General features: G+C 47.7%; 1 protein-coding gene across 1 annotated transcript in view; it reads left to right on the top strand.

Moving 5' to 3' along the window:
* SMC5 (structural maintenance of chromosomes 5) overlaps window positions 1–14,717 on the top strand; it is a 403,478-nt gene that overhangs the window by 367,990 nt on the left and 20,771 nt on the right. The window contains exons 19-20 of the mRNA XM_063913893.1: window positions 4,154–4,249; window positions 4,606–4,710. Of these exons, the coding sequence (XP_063769963.1) occupies window positions 4,154–4,249; window positions 4,606–4,710 (201 nt within the window). The remainder of the gene's footprint in view (window positions 1–4,153; window positions 4,250–4,605; window positions 4,711–14,717) is intronic.

The following is a 14,717-nucleotide window of genomic DNA, read 5'->3' as shown; positions in this document are numbered from 1 at the left end:
GTATGTATTCCCTATAAGTGCAACAAAGAAAAATAAATATTCCGGATGGGACACGCTGGAATTTTTGTACACTAAAATATAAATTGGGGCTCTTTGTGTATCATGATCTTAAACGTATCAAGTGGGTGACATCGATGCATCCAGGTCTCAATACCAATAGGTGACATTGCTGCATTTGATAAAGTACTATGCTCTGGTCCAGAGGTGGATTTAGACCTCATGGGACTATAAGCAAGATAACAATTTAGGGTCCCCCTCCCTCAAACAATCTATAGCACTATATTTCCATTCCTGATTTATGCCCCATACATTATTTGTTGTTTTTCCTCCTTAGATTATATTACAGTATATTACTTGCCCCTTTATGATTGCACCATGCATTTTAGATCAGTGCTCAAATCACTGAATATACAGTAGCAGGTCCCCATACCCCATTATTACATCCTCACTAACTGACTGCATTGTATATAAGTGACCCAGGCTTACTGGATCTAGCGAGCTTCATCTCCTAAAATACTCGTCATTATCCCCATCACTCACTGGCCGCATTTTATAACATTTTGTTTTTAAAATACCCATTATTACACACCTCAGTAAGTGACTGTATTGACTATACTGTATATCAGTGCCCCCCTGGACTGATATAATTCATATCAATAATCAATACAGTCACTGACGGGGGGAGGGGAGAGTGCTACTTGGGGATGGGGGACATGCTGCAATCAATGTGGGGGAGGGGGTGAATGATGTGTAGTACATATTATGTAATTTAATACTTATTATACCCAATCACATTAGTGTTGACTGCATTATATACGAGTGCCCCCCCCCCCCCTCCCTACCTAGCAGGTGCCCCATCCCTTATAATACCCATTATTATACCCCTCAGTCAGTGTAACTGTATTGATTTTGTTCCACTGATTGTAACAAACACCTTCTATACACAGTAGTGCTTAAAATGGAATATAATAGCATAGTGGTATATCACCAGTCAGTGTGAAATTAGAAGTACAAAATGTAAAGAAAACAACCCTGTAATAAAGTACACTGGAAGACCTCATGTTTTTCTCTGTATGCGCTCGCAGACATAGAGAGCAGTCGGCATCCAACAGCTGTCTAATCACGGACAGGCTGCTGCGAGTAGCCAGCCGGCCCAGCTCTTGGACAGTTTTAGTGAAGCTTGCAGTCCACTGGAAATTCCCTTTATACAGCCTTGTCGGCGGTCCCCCTGAGACCCACAGGGCCCTAAGCAGCTGCTTTGGTTGCCTTGTGGTAAATGCGCTACTGCTCTTGTTTCATTATCCCTTTCCTCAAATCAAAAACCTGTCTCCTTTCTAAAGTGAAATAATAAATTCCTCCAAATCGGAGCATTCTGATACATCATCCAACATGTTCCCTGGCATACGTTTCAGCGGGATGTAGTCACGATACTGCCGGTCCGGATCCCGGCATTCAGCATCCCGGCTGCCAGAATGCCGGCAGGGGGCCGAGGGCTATTCCCACAGGTGAGTGTCCACGACACCCATAGAGTGGGAATAGAACCTGTGGCGAGTGCTCAAGCCACCTAACCCGCTATATGTCATGCGCAGCGAGCCTGCAAGGGGCTTCATTTTGCTCGCCCCCCTGCCGGCATTCTGGTGGCAGGGATCCTGGCGTCTGCATGCTGACCGCCGGGATCCCGTACCCAATGCGTTTCAGCTATTGCTTTGTTTTAGCTATAAATTTTGTTGCTGGGACATTGAGGCAAAATAAAAGTTTTAAATGTATGTGTAATGAAATTATATTTTTTAGTGTAAACATAAGCTCCTGAGTCTAGAACAATCTTCTTTTGTTTTACTTATGAATGCAAATGATTATGGACGCACAGGATAGGTTTTACTGCTCACAAATCAGGTGTACAGTAGCGTTCAAATGCCAGTGGCTAGCAACCTTAATAAACTCATTGCTCGTTGTGACATACTTTCAGCCCATTACTGATTCTAGTAAAGTTTTGGAGCTGTAAAATACAGGGTGTATCTATCTTACTATACACCACTATGCATGTATTGCTAAAAGAGTATAATACTAAGGGGTAATCTACCGCAGCTAATTGGATAATCCCCTAACGTTTTCCACATTGTTGAGTGATTTTACCACTGCTCTTCCTCATGCTTCTGCTTCACTGTATTCTTGTTCTATACATATTAACGATTAAACTAATTCTATTACATTTTTTTGTTTCCTATAGATGTACAGTATGTTCTAGTTATTTAAAAATTCATTTGGAAATGGTAACAATAAACTCTACAATGTTCATAGCTTAGCTGTTAGTCCTTGCAGTGGTTTTTATTACCTTCTGAAACCAAAACAATGCTTTTCCTCCCTGCAGTGGAAGAAAGTACGTTTGCCCATAAGCTAGTACCCTTTATCTGTCATGAAGAGATGTTTGCAAGGTCACTTCCCAGTGATATTTTGAGCTACAACCCCCTTGCCTTATCCTTTCTTTCATATTACATAAAACCTTGTTGATTCTCTCTAAGGGCCGGGTACACACTAGAGCGATGTGTACCCAGACATTATGCCGGCTGACACATCGTATCCGCGGTACACTTTAGAATGATGTAGTAAAGGACGGAACGATCCCCCGTACTATCCTTCATTACACTGTGCAGTGCTGCATGCGATATCATCTGGTTGGCTGTGCAGCATGGCCGACCACAAGATATTACATGCGATCCTGGGAGCGCACAGATTTGGGCGTACACACTGATTAGACCGAAAACAACATATCTGGCTGAGATCATACTAGTGTGTACCCGGCCAAATTTTTCGTTGGTGTTAATATTGTGCCCTTGACAATAAACCACATTAGTATATACATCCGATTTTGGAATTTCTTTGACATATCAATATAATCCAGAAGTCATTCTTTTCCTTGTATTAAGCCTCTGTTGAGCATAGGTGTGCGCAGGGGGGGGTGCCTGGTGCGCACAGGCACCCCCTAATGTCTGGCACCCCGATCTCACATGCCTGATGCATAGATTGCCGAGCAGGCTGATTAGTGTCACCTCTGCGCTGCACCCTGCAGGACGGCATTACATACCGGACGCCTGGGTTAATCAAGGGTGCCACTGCCACCGGCTTTCAAACTCCCGACTCCACCACCATGTACAAAAACAGTGTGATGTGATTACGTCATGCTGCTCGCACGCCCACCCGTCACACGCCCACCTCTCTCCTTCTATGCTATGCCAACGCCAGCCACTGATGAGGAGCAGCATGCAGCCAGCGTTCCTCTTAGGAAGACAAATTCAATACTGGCAGGCGGTTGGCAGCAGCATTGACACGTCACTTGTTTTTCCAGCAGCAGCAGTAACTAATCTGTGACTGTCAGTGTCAGTGAGTGACTGACTTGTAAGTAAGCTGCTGCAGCTTGCAGGGGAAAGAGAGGGGGAGCCAGACCAGGCTGAGGAGGAGCAGTGTAATTGCAGTGAGTGCCATCAGGGGTGTTTGTTTGGTGCACATCACAACATCTGACAATGTATCTGCTTTATTAATATTGGTACAAAGGTGGATATTTTATATGCGTTGACCATCAATAGATGGTGCTAATCACGCCCATAAGGCGGTGCTAGACACATTCCTCCGACGGTGCACCCCCTAATAAAATGTGCTGCGCACGCCAGTGCTGTTGAGGTATAGTGAGAGTGAAATACACACACATTTCTTGTGTATATGTAATGCGTATTTCAATAGTATTTGCCATATTACCAGTGAGCCCAAGGAGGAAATTTTAGGTAAATTTTTTTCATTGCATGTTTGTATTGTATATACACTAAAACACTTTTTTATCCCGTAGTTTAGATTATAAGTATTTCAACAGCCATAGTCCTGAAAGTGAGAGATTGATTGTGCAAAAGCCTGGGTCGTTCCACTTCTGTGATTTCTACGTCAAGAAGTCCTTTATCATATGCATTTCAAGAACTTTGTCTTTTGTTTTCTTTCAATCAAAACTGGCAGCACGCTTCTGAATGTACTTATTTCTTCAGTTTGTGTTGTGTGGGGCATGGTGCCACATTGTTCTCTGTGCACATGGTGTTGTGAGTAAGTTTGAAAATGTAGTGGTTATTTTATACGAATTTTAAGGTTCTTTTCTCTGTCTTTTTTTTTCTAGGCATTCCATGCACTTCCAAATACACTGGATGAAATAGATGCTGTACTGAATGAAGAACGGTCCAGAGCCTCTTGCTTCACAGGCTTAAATTCCTCTGTATGTTGTGTAGTTTTTCTGATAGTACTTACCCTCCCACGCTGTATTAAAGCACAGTAATAATAAGCTAGGCTGCAGGAACAATATGTTTGAAATGCCAGAATTTGAATCTATTAGAATTTTAAGTAGAGTCTTTAATAAAGAACAGAACATACTGTTCCCTTGCACCAAAAAATTCTGTGTTAAACTGGCAACTGTCATGTGTTTGTGTTGCCATGTGTCATTTTAGCTAGCATTTACTTCTAAAACGCAACCCCTCAAAAATAGTGTAAGCAGTGTGTTTGTAAATGTATCTAAATGCCTTGTTCTTAATAGGTGTTTGTGTCTGAATTGTACCCTGTGTTGCTTTTCTTAAGGTTGTTGAAGACTATGCCAAACGAACGCAAGAAATAGAAGACATGACAAAGGAAGTTGACAGGAAGAAAGATGAGTTGTCTAAATATAGACAGAACATATCACAGGTATGATAAAACGGAAAGTCACCTCATTCATATAGACTTCTACTCAGGATTAGATGGCAGCATTAACAGAGGGTTCTGTTCAGGTTCCCCACAATAGTATATGTAATAGTTTCTGCCTTGGAAAAAAAGCTTATTGTGTAAATAATAATGGATTATTTTGTATTTCTTCTATAGTCATAGGTAACTCAGGGATAACACTGTGTATAGGTTGGTGAGCTGGAGTCTGGACACCAAGATTTCTGCAGCGGGGTACACTGTATTCCACAGGGAATAACATCAGGGTGTAGAGTAGGATCTTGATCCGGAGGCACCAACAGCTAAAGCTTTGACCTTCTTCTCAGGGTGCATAGCGCCGCCTCCTCTATAACCCCGCCTCCGTGCACAGGAGCTCAGTTTGTAGTTGGTGTCTTCACTAGCAGGCATCTCAACAGCAGGCAGCCCTGAAAAGAGCTTTTTCTTTGAAGAAAGAAGACTTCAAGGGCAGCAGCCAGTGTTGGGTGTCAGTTTGACATCACTGGCTGCCGCTCCATCACCTCCCCCAGCGGCTCCGCATACTCCCGCGCTCTGGTTGCCGGGTGCTTGCGACGGAGGCTCCGGTTTCTGTCAGGCACACACACACTTCGCTGCAGCTCTCCAGGATCGCGTGGCCGCGTACAGGGAGGAGGTAAGAGGGTCCACCAGACGGGACCCGCAGCAAACAGCGATCCGGCCCGGTCCGTAGGAGCCGGGCCGCGCACGCTGGCATGGACACTGTGTTAGTACAGAGACCCCACTAGACCACCAGGGCAGAGCACAGGTCGGGTATTAACCCGTTTTATGTGACCCGCAGTACCTGATGGTGGAAGCTTAGCAAGGGGAATGTGCTCCGGCCTGTAGCCCCTCCCCCAGCTACGGGCGCCATTTTACATAAGTGTTCCCGCCCTGGAGCTGCATAGACTCTCTCTCCCTCACTCCCTGCTGCAGCTTGGCGCCATAACTACATCCTGAAGCTGTTCTGGGACTGCATGGGCAAATCCTCCTCTGTAAAGCCGCCTGTTCCTCAGCGCTGTGCATTTACAGGACACTTAAGTATTCTACATGCATTTTAGCAGTGTTAGTTAAGAAATAGTGCATTGCGTCAGGGTTATTTTGTACAAGTTCCCCTGTGATATACATCCAGTCTTTACTGTGCATTGTTATATCTCTAGACATATTTAGGACATATTTAGCTTTACTGGTTATTACTTAGTATTGCTAGTCCAGTGCAGTTTATTGCTTGTCATTATTTCTGCATTGTACATGTGACTGCGTGTGTGTGCATATAGCTGCTGTGTGATATATCTATTCTGTGTATCCCACTCCTACTGCTATCCCTATATTCTATACCCTGGGGGGCTAAGTGCGTCAGGGGCTAAGTGCGTCAGGGTTTTTATTGTAATATACTGTAGGTGTTTCACAGGATATACTGAAATAATATTTTTCCCTGTGTGTTTCAGTCACCGCATACCCCTTGGATCCTCTGTTTGTGTTTTACATTGCACAGGGAATCTTGTGGGGTATTTCTTTCTGCATTTCTTGTACTGTGTTGCTCTGGGTATAGCCTCCATATCATGTCGGCTACGCAGGGTGACGGTTCGGGGACCAATCCCGCAGTGCGCGGTGCTGACGTCACGGACCTATTAGAGGATAATACTGCAGCCGATGGGGTCCAGTGCTTGCCTCCCAGTCAGATTGTAGCAGCGGGGGCCCATCAGGACCCACCTTGGACTACTTTCTCTGGCTTGCTGAGTAAGCTGGTGGCTAATAGCACGCGCCCTATGGGACCACCTGTACCTCTGCAGCCACATTTTGTCCCTGCCGTTAACCCACCGTGGACAGATGCTCTGTCCTCTCAGTTACAGCAATTTCTCTAACGTCCTAGTGGATGCTGGGGACTCCGTAAGGGCCATGGGGAATAGACGGGCTCCGCAGGAGACAGGGCACTTTAAGAAAGAATTTGGATTCTGGTGTGTTCTGGCTCCTCCCTCTATGTCCCTCCTCCAGACCTCAGTTTGAATCTGTGCCCGGACGAGCTGGGTGCTACTTAGTGAGCTCTCCTGAGCTTGCTATAAGAAAGTATTTTGTTAGGTTTTTTTATTTTCAGAGAGATCTGCTGGCAACAGACTCTCTGCTACGTGGGACTGAGGGGAGAGAAGCAGCCCTACTCACTGAAGATAGGTCCTGCTTCTTAGGCTACTGGACACCATTAGCTCCAGAGGGATCGTACACAGGATCGCACCCTTGGTCGTCCGATCCCGGAGCCGCGCCGCCGTCCCCCTCGCAGAGCCGGAAGACAGAAGCCGGTGACAGAAGCAAGAAGACTTCGAAATCGGCGGCAGAAGACTCCAGTCTTCATATGAGGTAGCGCACAGCACTGCAGCTGTGCGCCATTGCTCCCACACTAAACCCACATACTCCGGTCACTGTAGGGCGCAGGGGGGGGCGCCCTGGGCAGCAATTGGAGACCTCTTTGGCAAAAGTTTGCATAATATACAGTTGGGCACTGTATATATGTATGAGCCCCCGCCAAAATTGTACATGAAAGCGGGACAGAAGCCCGCCGTCGAGGGGGCGGGGCTTCTTCCTCAGCACTCACCAGCGCCATGTTTTTTCTCCACAGCACCGCTGAGAGGAAGCTCCCCAGTCTCTCCCCTGCAGTTACACGGTAGAAGAGGGTAAAAAGAGAGGGGGGGCACATAATTAGGCGCAAAAATCAATATAAACAGCAGCTACTGGGTTAACATTAAGTTACTGTGTTATTCCTGGGTTAATAGCGCTGGGGTGTGTGCTGGCATACTCTCTCTCTGTCTCTCCAAAGGGCCTTATGCAGGAATTGTCTTCAGATGAGCATTCCCTGAGTGTGTGGTGTGTCGGTACATGTGTGTCGACATGTCTGAGGTAAAGGCTCCCCTAAGGAGGAGATGGAGCAAATATGTGTGTGAGAGGGTGTCTCCGTTGACAACGCCGACACCTGTTTGGATATGTGTAATTAAGTGCTAAGGTGAATTTATTGCACAAAAGATTAGAGAACAGACAGGAAATCTACCCATGTCTGTCCCTATGTCGCAGAGACCTTTAGAGTCTCTCAATGCTCACTATCCAAAATAATAGACACTGATATCGACACGGAGTTTGACTCCAGCGTCGACTACGATAATGCAAAGTTACAGCCAAAATGGCAGAAAAGTATTCAATATATGATTATTGTAATAAAAGATGATTTGCATATCACTGATGACTCATCTGTCCCTGACACAAGGGTACACATGTTTAAGGGGAAGAAAGCTGAGGTAAATTTCCCTCCTCTCATGATGAAAAAGAGCGGGAATCTCCAGACAAGAGACTGCAGTTTCCCACAAAGAATTCTCAGGCAGTATCCTTTCCCCACAAGGGCCAGGATATGATGGGAATCTTCCCCTAGGGTGTCACGTTTGCCCAAAAGGTAGCCCTGACGTAACAGCTATTCTCAGGGATCCTGCAGATAGCGTGCACATTCTGGTACACTACTCAGACCGGCGATTGTGTCGGCATGGCTTTATAGCGCTGTGGCAGCGTGGACAGGTACCTTATCAGCAGAGATTGAGACCCTAGTATGCATATAGATATATATATATATATATATATATATATATATGTATATATAGAGATATATATATATTAAAGATGCTGTCTTAAGAGATATGTATATATAAAACATGCCCAAAGAGACATGAGTATACTGGGTCCTAGAGTCAAAGCTATGTCGATTTCTGCTTGACGTGTCCTGTAGAATATGCAATGGACAGATGATGCCGACTTAAGAGGCATATGGAAGGCTGAGGATTGTGTGGAGAAGGGTTTTCGGACCTGGTCTCCACAGCTATAGCTGGTAATTCTGATATTTTGCCTTATATTCCTGCACAGCCTAGGAAAGCACGACATTATTAAATGCAGCCTTTCGAATAAAGAGACAAGAAAGTCCGAGGTGCGTCCTTTCTTGCCAGAGGCGGGGGTAGAGGAAAGAAGCTGCACAATACAGCTAGTTCCCAGGAACAGAAGTCCTCCCCGGCATATACAAAAATCCACCGCATGTCGCTGGGGCTCCACAGGCGGAGCTAGGCCCGGTGGGGGCACGCCTTCGTAAGTTCAGCCACAAGTGGGTTCACTCCCTGTTAGATCCCTGGGCAATAGATATTGTGTCTCAGGGATACAAGCTGGACTTTGAGAAGATGCCCCCTCACCGACGGCCCTGCCGGCTTCCCCCCACGAGAGGGAAACAGTGTTAACTGCAATTCACAAATTATATTTTCAACAGGTGGTGGTCACGGTTCCCCTCCTTCAACAAGGAGGGGGGTATTATTCGACCATGTTGTAGTCCGAAACCAGACGGTTCGGTCAGACCCATATTGAATTTAAAATCCCTGAACATATACCTGAAAAGGTTCAAGTTCAAGATGGAATCGCTAAGAGCGGTCATTGCAAGCCTGAAAGGGGGAGAGTTTATGGTGGCTCGGGACATAACGGATGCATACCTTCATGTCTCCATTTATCCACCTCATCAGGCGTACCTCAGAATTGCGGTACGGGATTGTCATTACCAATTTCAGACGTTGCCGTTTGGTCTCTCCACGGCCTTGAGAATATTCACCAAGGTAATGGCGGAAATGATGGTGCTCCTGCGGAAGCAAGGTGTCACTATTATCACGTACTTGGACGATCTCCTCATAAAAGCGAGATCAAGAGAGCAGTTGCTGAACAGCGTATCACTTTCTCTGGAAGTGTAATGGCAACACGGCTGGATTCTATATATTCCAAAGTCGCAGTTGGTTCTTACAGCTCATCTGCCTCTCCTAGGCATGATCCTAGACACAGACCAGAAAAGGGTTTATCTCCTGATAGAGAGAGCTCAGGAGCTCGTGACACTGGTCAGGAATCTATTAAAACCAAAACAGGTGTCAGTGCATCACTGCACTCGAGTCCTGGGAAGGAGGGTGGCATCATACGAGGCCATTCCCTTCAGCAGGTTCCATGCGAGGACCTTCCAATGGGACTTACTGGACAAATGGCCCGGATCACATCTTCAGATGTATCGGTTAATCACCCTATCCCCCAGGGCCAGGGTGTCTCTCCTGTGGTGGCTGCAGAGTGCTCACCTTCTCGAAGGTCGCAGATTCGGCATTCAGGACTGGGTCCTGGTGACCACGGATGCAAGCCTCCGAGGGTGGGGGGCAGTCACACAGGGAAGAAATTTCCAAGGACTGTGGTCAAGGCAGGAGACTTGCCTTCACATCAATATCCTGGAACTAAGGGCCATATACAACGCCCTAAGTCAAGCGGAGACCCTGCTTCGCGACCAACCGGTTCTGATTCAGTCAGACAAAATCACCGCAGTGGCTAATGTGACCGCCAAGGCGGCACAAGGAGCAGGGTGGCGATGGTAGAAGCCACCAGAATTCTTCGCTGGGCGGAGAATCACGTAAGCGCACTGTCAGCAGTGTTCATTCCGGGAGTGGACAACTGGGAAGCAGACTTCCTCAGCAGGCACGACCTCCACCCGGGAGAGTGGGGACTTCATCCAGAAGTCTTCCAGCTGATTGTAAATCGTTGGGAAAGGCCACAGGTGGACATGATGGCGTCCCGACTCAACAAAAAGCTAAAAAGATATTGCGCCAGGTCAAGGGACCCTCAGGCGATAGCTGTGGACGCTCTAGTGACACCGTGGGTGTACCAGTCGGTTTATGTGTTCCCTCCTCTTCCTCTCATACCAAAGGTACTGAGGATAATAAGAAAGAGAGGAGTAAGAACTATACTCATCGTTCCGGATTGGCCAAGAAGAACTTGGTACCCGGAACTACAAGAAATGATCTCAGAGGACCCTTGGCCTCTGCCGCTCCGACAGGACCTGCTACAGCAGGGGCCCTGTCTGTTCCAAGACTTACCGCGGCTGCGTTTGACGGCATGGCGGTTGAACGCCGGATCCTAATGGAAAAGGGCATTCCAGTTGAAGTCATTCCTACGCTGATAAAAGCTAGGAAGGATGTGACAGCAAAACATTATCACCGCATATGGCGAAAATATGTTGCTTGGTGTGAGGCCATGAAGGCCCCAACAGAGGAATTTCAGCTGGGTCGATTTCTGCACTTCCTACAGTCAGGAGTGACTATGGGCCTAAAATTGGGATCCATTAAAGTCCAGATTTCGGCCCTGTCTATTTTCTTTCAAAAAGAACTGGCTTCACTGCCTGAAGTTCAGACGTTTGTTAAGGGAGTGCTGCATATTCAGCCCCCTTTTGTGCCTCCAGTGGCATCTTGGGATCTCAACGTAGTGTTGGATTTCCTAAAATCACATTGGTTTGAGCCACTTCAGACCGTGGAGTTGAAGTATCTCACGTGGAAGGTAGTCATGCTGTTGGCCTTGGCCTCAGCTAGGCGTGTGTCAGAATTGGCGGCTTTGTCCTGTAAAAGCCCATATCTGATTTTCCATATGGACAGGGCAGAATTGAGGACTCGTCCCCAATTTCTCCCAAAGGTGGTATCAGCGTTTCATTTGAACCAACCTATTGTGGTGCCTGCGGCTACTCGGTACTTGGAGGATTCCAAGTTGCTGGACGTAGTCCGGGCCCTGAAAATCTATGTTTCCAGGACGGCTAGAGTCAGAAAAACTGACTCGCTGTTTATCATGCATGCACCCAACAAGCTGGGTGCTCCTGCTTCAAAGCAGACTATTGCTCGCTGGATCTGTAGCACGATTCAACTTGCACATTCTGCGGCTGGACTGCCGCATCCTAAATCAGTAAAAGCCCATTCCACGAGGAAGGTGGGCTCTTCTTGGGCGGCTGCCCGAGGGGTCTCGGCTTTACAACTTTGCCGAGCTGCTACTTGGTCGGGATCAAACACTTTTGCAAAATTCTATAAGTTTGATACCCTGGCTGAGGAGGACCTTGAGTTTGCTCATTCGGTGCTGCAGAGTCATCTGCACTCTCCCGCCCGTTTGGGAGCTTTGGTATAATCCCCATGGTCCTTACGGAGTACCCAGCATCCACTAGGACGTCAGAGAAAATAAGAATTTACTCACCGGTAATTCCATTTCTCGTAGTCCGTAGTGGATGCTGGGAGCCCGTCCCAAGTGCGGACTTTCTGCAATACTTGTATATAGTTATTGCTTAACTATAGGGTTATTGTTCTGAGCCATCTGTTGAATGAGGCTCAGTTGTTGTTCATACTGTTAACTGGGTATAGTTATCACAAGTTGTACGGTGTGATTGGTGTGGCTGGTATGAGTCTTACTCTGGATTCCAAATCCTTTCCTAGTAATGTCAGCTCTTCCGGGCACAGTTTCCCTAACTGAGGTCTGGAGGAGGGGCATAGAGGGAGGAGCCAGTGCACACCAGATATAGTACCTAATCTTTCTTTTAAGAGTGCCCAGTCTCCTGCGGAGCCCGTCTATTCCCTATGGTCCTTACGGAGTACCCAGCATCCACTACGGACTACGAGAAATAGAATTACCGGTGAGTAAATTCTTATTTATTCTTCAGATCACTGACGATACCGATCCTCAGGATGCTTCTAAGAAACCCGATAGGTTTGAGCGTCAGAAGGTGACCCAACTTGTTTTACCTCATTCTGACCACCTAGTGGACATACGTCAGGAATCCTGGGAAAATTCGGGGAAAAAGTTTACACCTCATAAGAAGATGCTTGCTCGCTATCCTCTCTCTGCAGAGTTGACTAAAAATTGTGAAACACCGCCTTCAGTGGACTCGCATGTCGCACGGATGGTGGTATCCTCTGCTCTGCCGGTCACTGCCGTCACTTCTCTGAAGGAACCGACGTATAAACGTGTTGAGGGCTGCTTGAAGTCTATTTATACTCTGGCAGGAGCAATGCATAGACCCACTATTGCGGCCTCTTGGGCTGCCGAGGCCATTACGGCCTGGGTTCAGAGGTGGAGGAGGAACTACCGTCCAACTTTCCTGACAATGCGAAACAATGCCTCTCCTATATTGTTTACGGCTTCTTAATACATTCAGGAGGCGGCCTCCGATGCTGGTGTCCTGGCGGCCAAAGCGGCTACTGCGTCCATTCTGGCTCGTCGGATTCTCTGGTTACGGTCCTGGTCTGTGGACATAAACTCTAAGAAAACTCTGGAGGTTCTCCCGTTTAAGGGAAACATTTTGTTTGGGGAAGATCTCAACAAAATTGTTACTGACCTGGCCTCTAAGACTGCATGTCTACCTTATACTGCTCCTTCAACGTCAAAGGCTAAAAGTACTTCCTTTCGTTCCTACAGGTCTCCAGGTAAAGCGAAGGGTCAGGCGTACTCGAAACAATGTGATAAGACGGCCGCATGACGGGGCGGACCTCCCTCTAGAGGACCCCAGAGTGGGAGGCCGACTTCTAGGGTTTGCTCAAGAGTGGTTAAAGACCACTTCGGACGCCTGGGTACGGGAAGTCGTCACTCAAGGGTACGCCATCTCCTTCAAGAAACGTCCCCCTCATCGGTTTTGCTCAACAGACATCCCTTCAGATCTGACAAAGGCAAACGCTCTGCAAGTGGTGGTACGATCCCTCCTGGACACAGGAGTGGTAGTACCGGTGCCCCTGTCTCAGAGGGGCAGGGGGTACTATTCCACGCTGTTCCTAGTCCCGAAACCGAATGGGTCCTCGCGGCCCAATCTCAACCTCAAGTCTTTGAACAAATTGGTGCGGGTATCCAAATTCCGTATGGAGACTCCGCTCTATTGTTCTGGCTTTGGAGCCAGGGGATTATATGGTATCCCTGGATATACAGGATGCTTACCTGCATATTCCTATTGCCATGTCGCACCAGCAATACCTGCGGTTTGCTATTGGCAGCTTCTATTATCAATTCCGGGCCTTGCCTTTTGGACTAACGACAGCTCCGCGAGTCTTCACCAAAGTCATAGCGGTGATGACGGCTGTACTACACCGTCAGGGTATCAGGATCCTGTCGTATCTGGACAACTTGCTGATCCTGGCCAACTCGCCAGAAGTTCTCCTCCGTCTTCTGGAACTGACAGTCCAGTTTCTGCAAGCCCACGGGTGACTCATCAACTGGAAAAAATCATCCCTGGTCCCTGCTCAGAGCATGTTGCACCTGGGAGCAATGTTGGACATTCACAACTAGCGGTTGTTTTTGTCCCAGGAGAGAGTCCCGAACCTTCAGGACAGAATACGACGTTTCCTGTCTCGTCCACGAGTGTCGATACACTCGGCGATGCAAGTACTGGGCCTCATGGTATCGGCTTTCGACATGGTAGAGTATGCTCAATTTCATTCCCGCCCTCTACAGAAACTGGTTCTTGCCAAGTGGGACGGCCTGCCTCACTGGATCTGGTCTCAAATGATCTCTTTGTCTCCGGAGGTCCATCTGTCACTGACCTGGTGGCTCCAGGACCAGCAGCTGAGCAGGGGCCGTCCCTTCTGGATCTCCAACTGGGTCCTTCTGACGACGGACACCAGCCTGAGGGGTTGGGGAGCGGTGTCGGAGTAGCACTCCCTTCAGGATCGTTGGACCTGGGAGGAGTCTCGCCTCTCGATAAATGTTCAGGAACTGAGGGCAGTGTTCAATGCGCTGACATTCGCCATGCCTCTGGTACGGAACAGGTCTGTTCAGGTACAGTCAGACAACGCCACCACGGTGGCGTACATAAATCATCGAGGCGGCACTCGAAGCCGCATGGCAATGATGGAAGTGTCAAAGATTCTTCAATGGGTGGAACGCCATCTGCCAGCCATATCGGCAGTGTTCATCCCGGGAGTCCTCAACTGGGAAGCGGACTTCCTCAGTCGTCAGGACGTACACGCCGGAGAGTGGAGCCTTCATCCAGAAGTATTTCAACTCCTAGTGGACAAGTGGGGCCTACCAGATGTAGACCTGATGGCGTCTCGACACAACAACAAGGTTCCAGTCTTCGGAGCAAGGACAAGGGATCCTCAAGCAGCGTTCGTGGACGCACTGGCAATTCCATGGAACTTTCGGCTGCCATA

The sequence above is a fragment of the Pseudophryne corroboree genome, chromosome 1 (assembly GCF_028390025.1).
Source record: "Pseudophryne corroboree isolate aPseCor3 chromosome 1, aPseCor3.hap2, whole genome shotgun sequence".
NCBI lineage: Eukaryota > Metazoa > Chordata > Amphibia > Anura > Myobatrachidae > Pseudophryne > Pseudophryne corroboree.
This window is presented reverse-complemented; position numbering and strand designations above follow the sequence as displayed.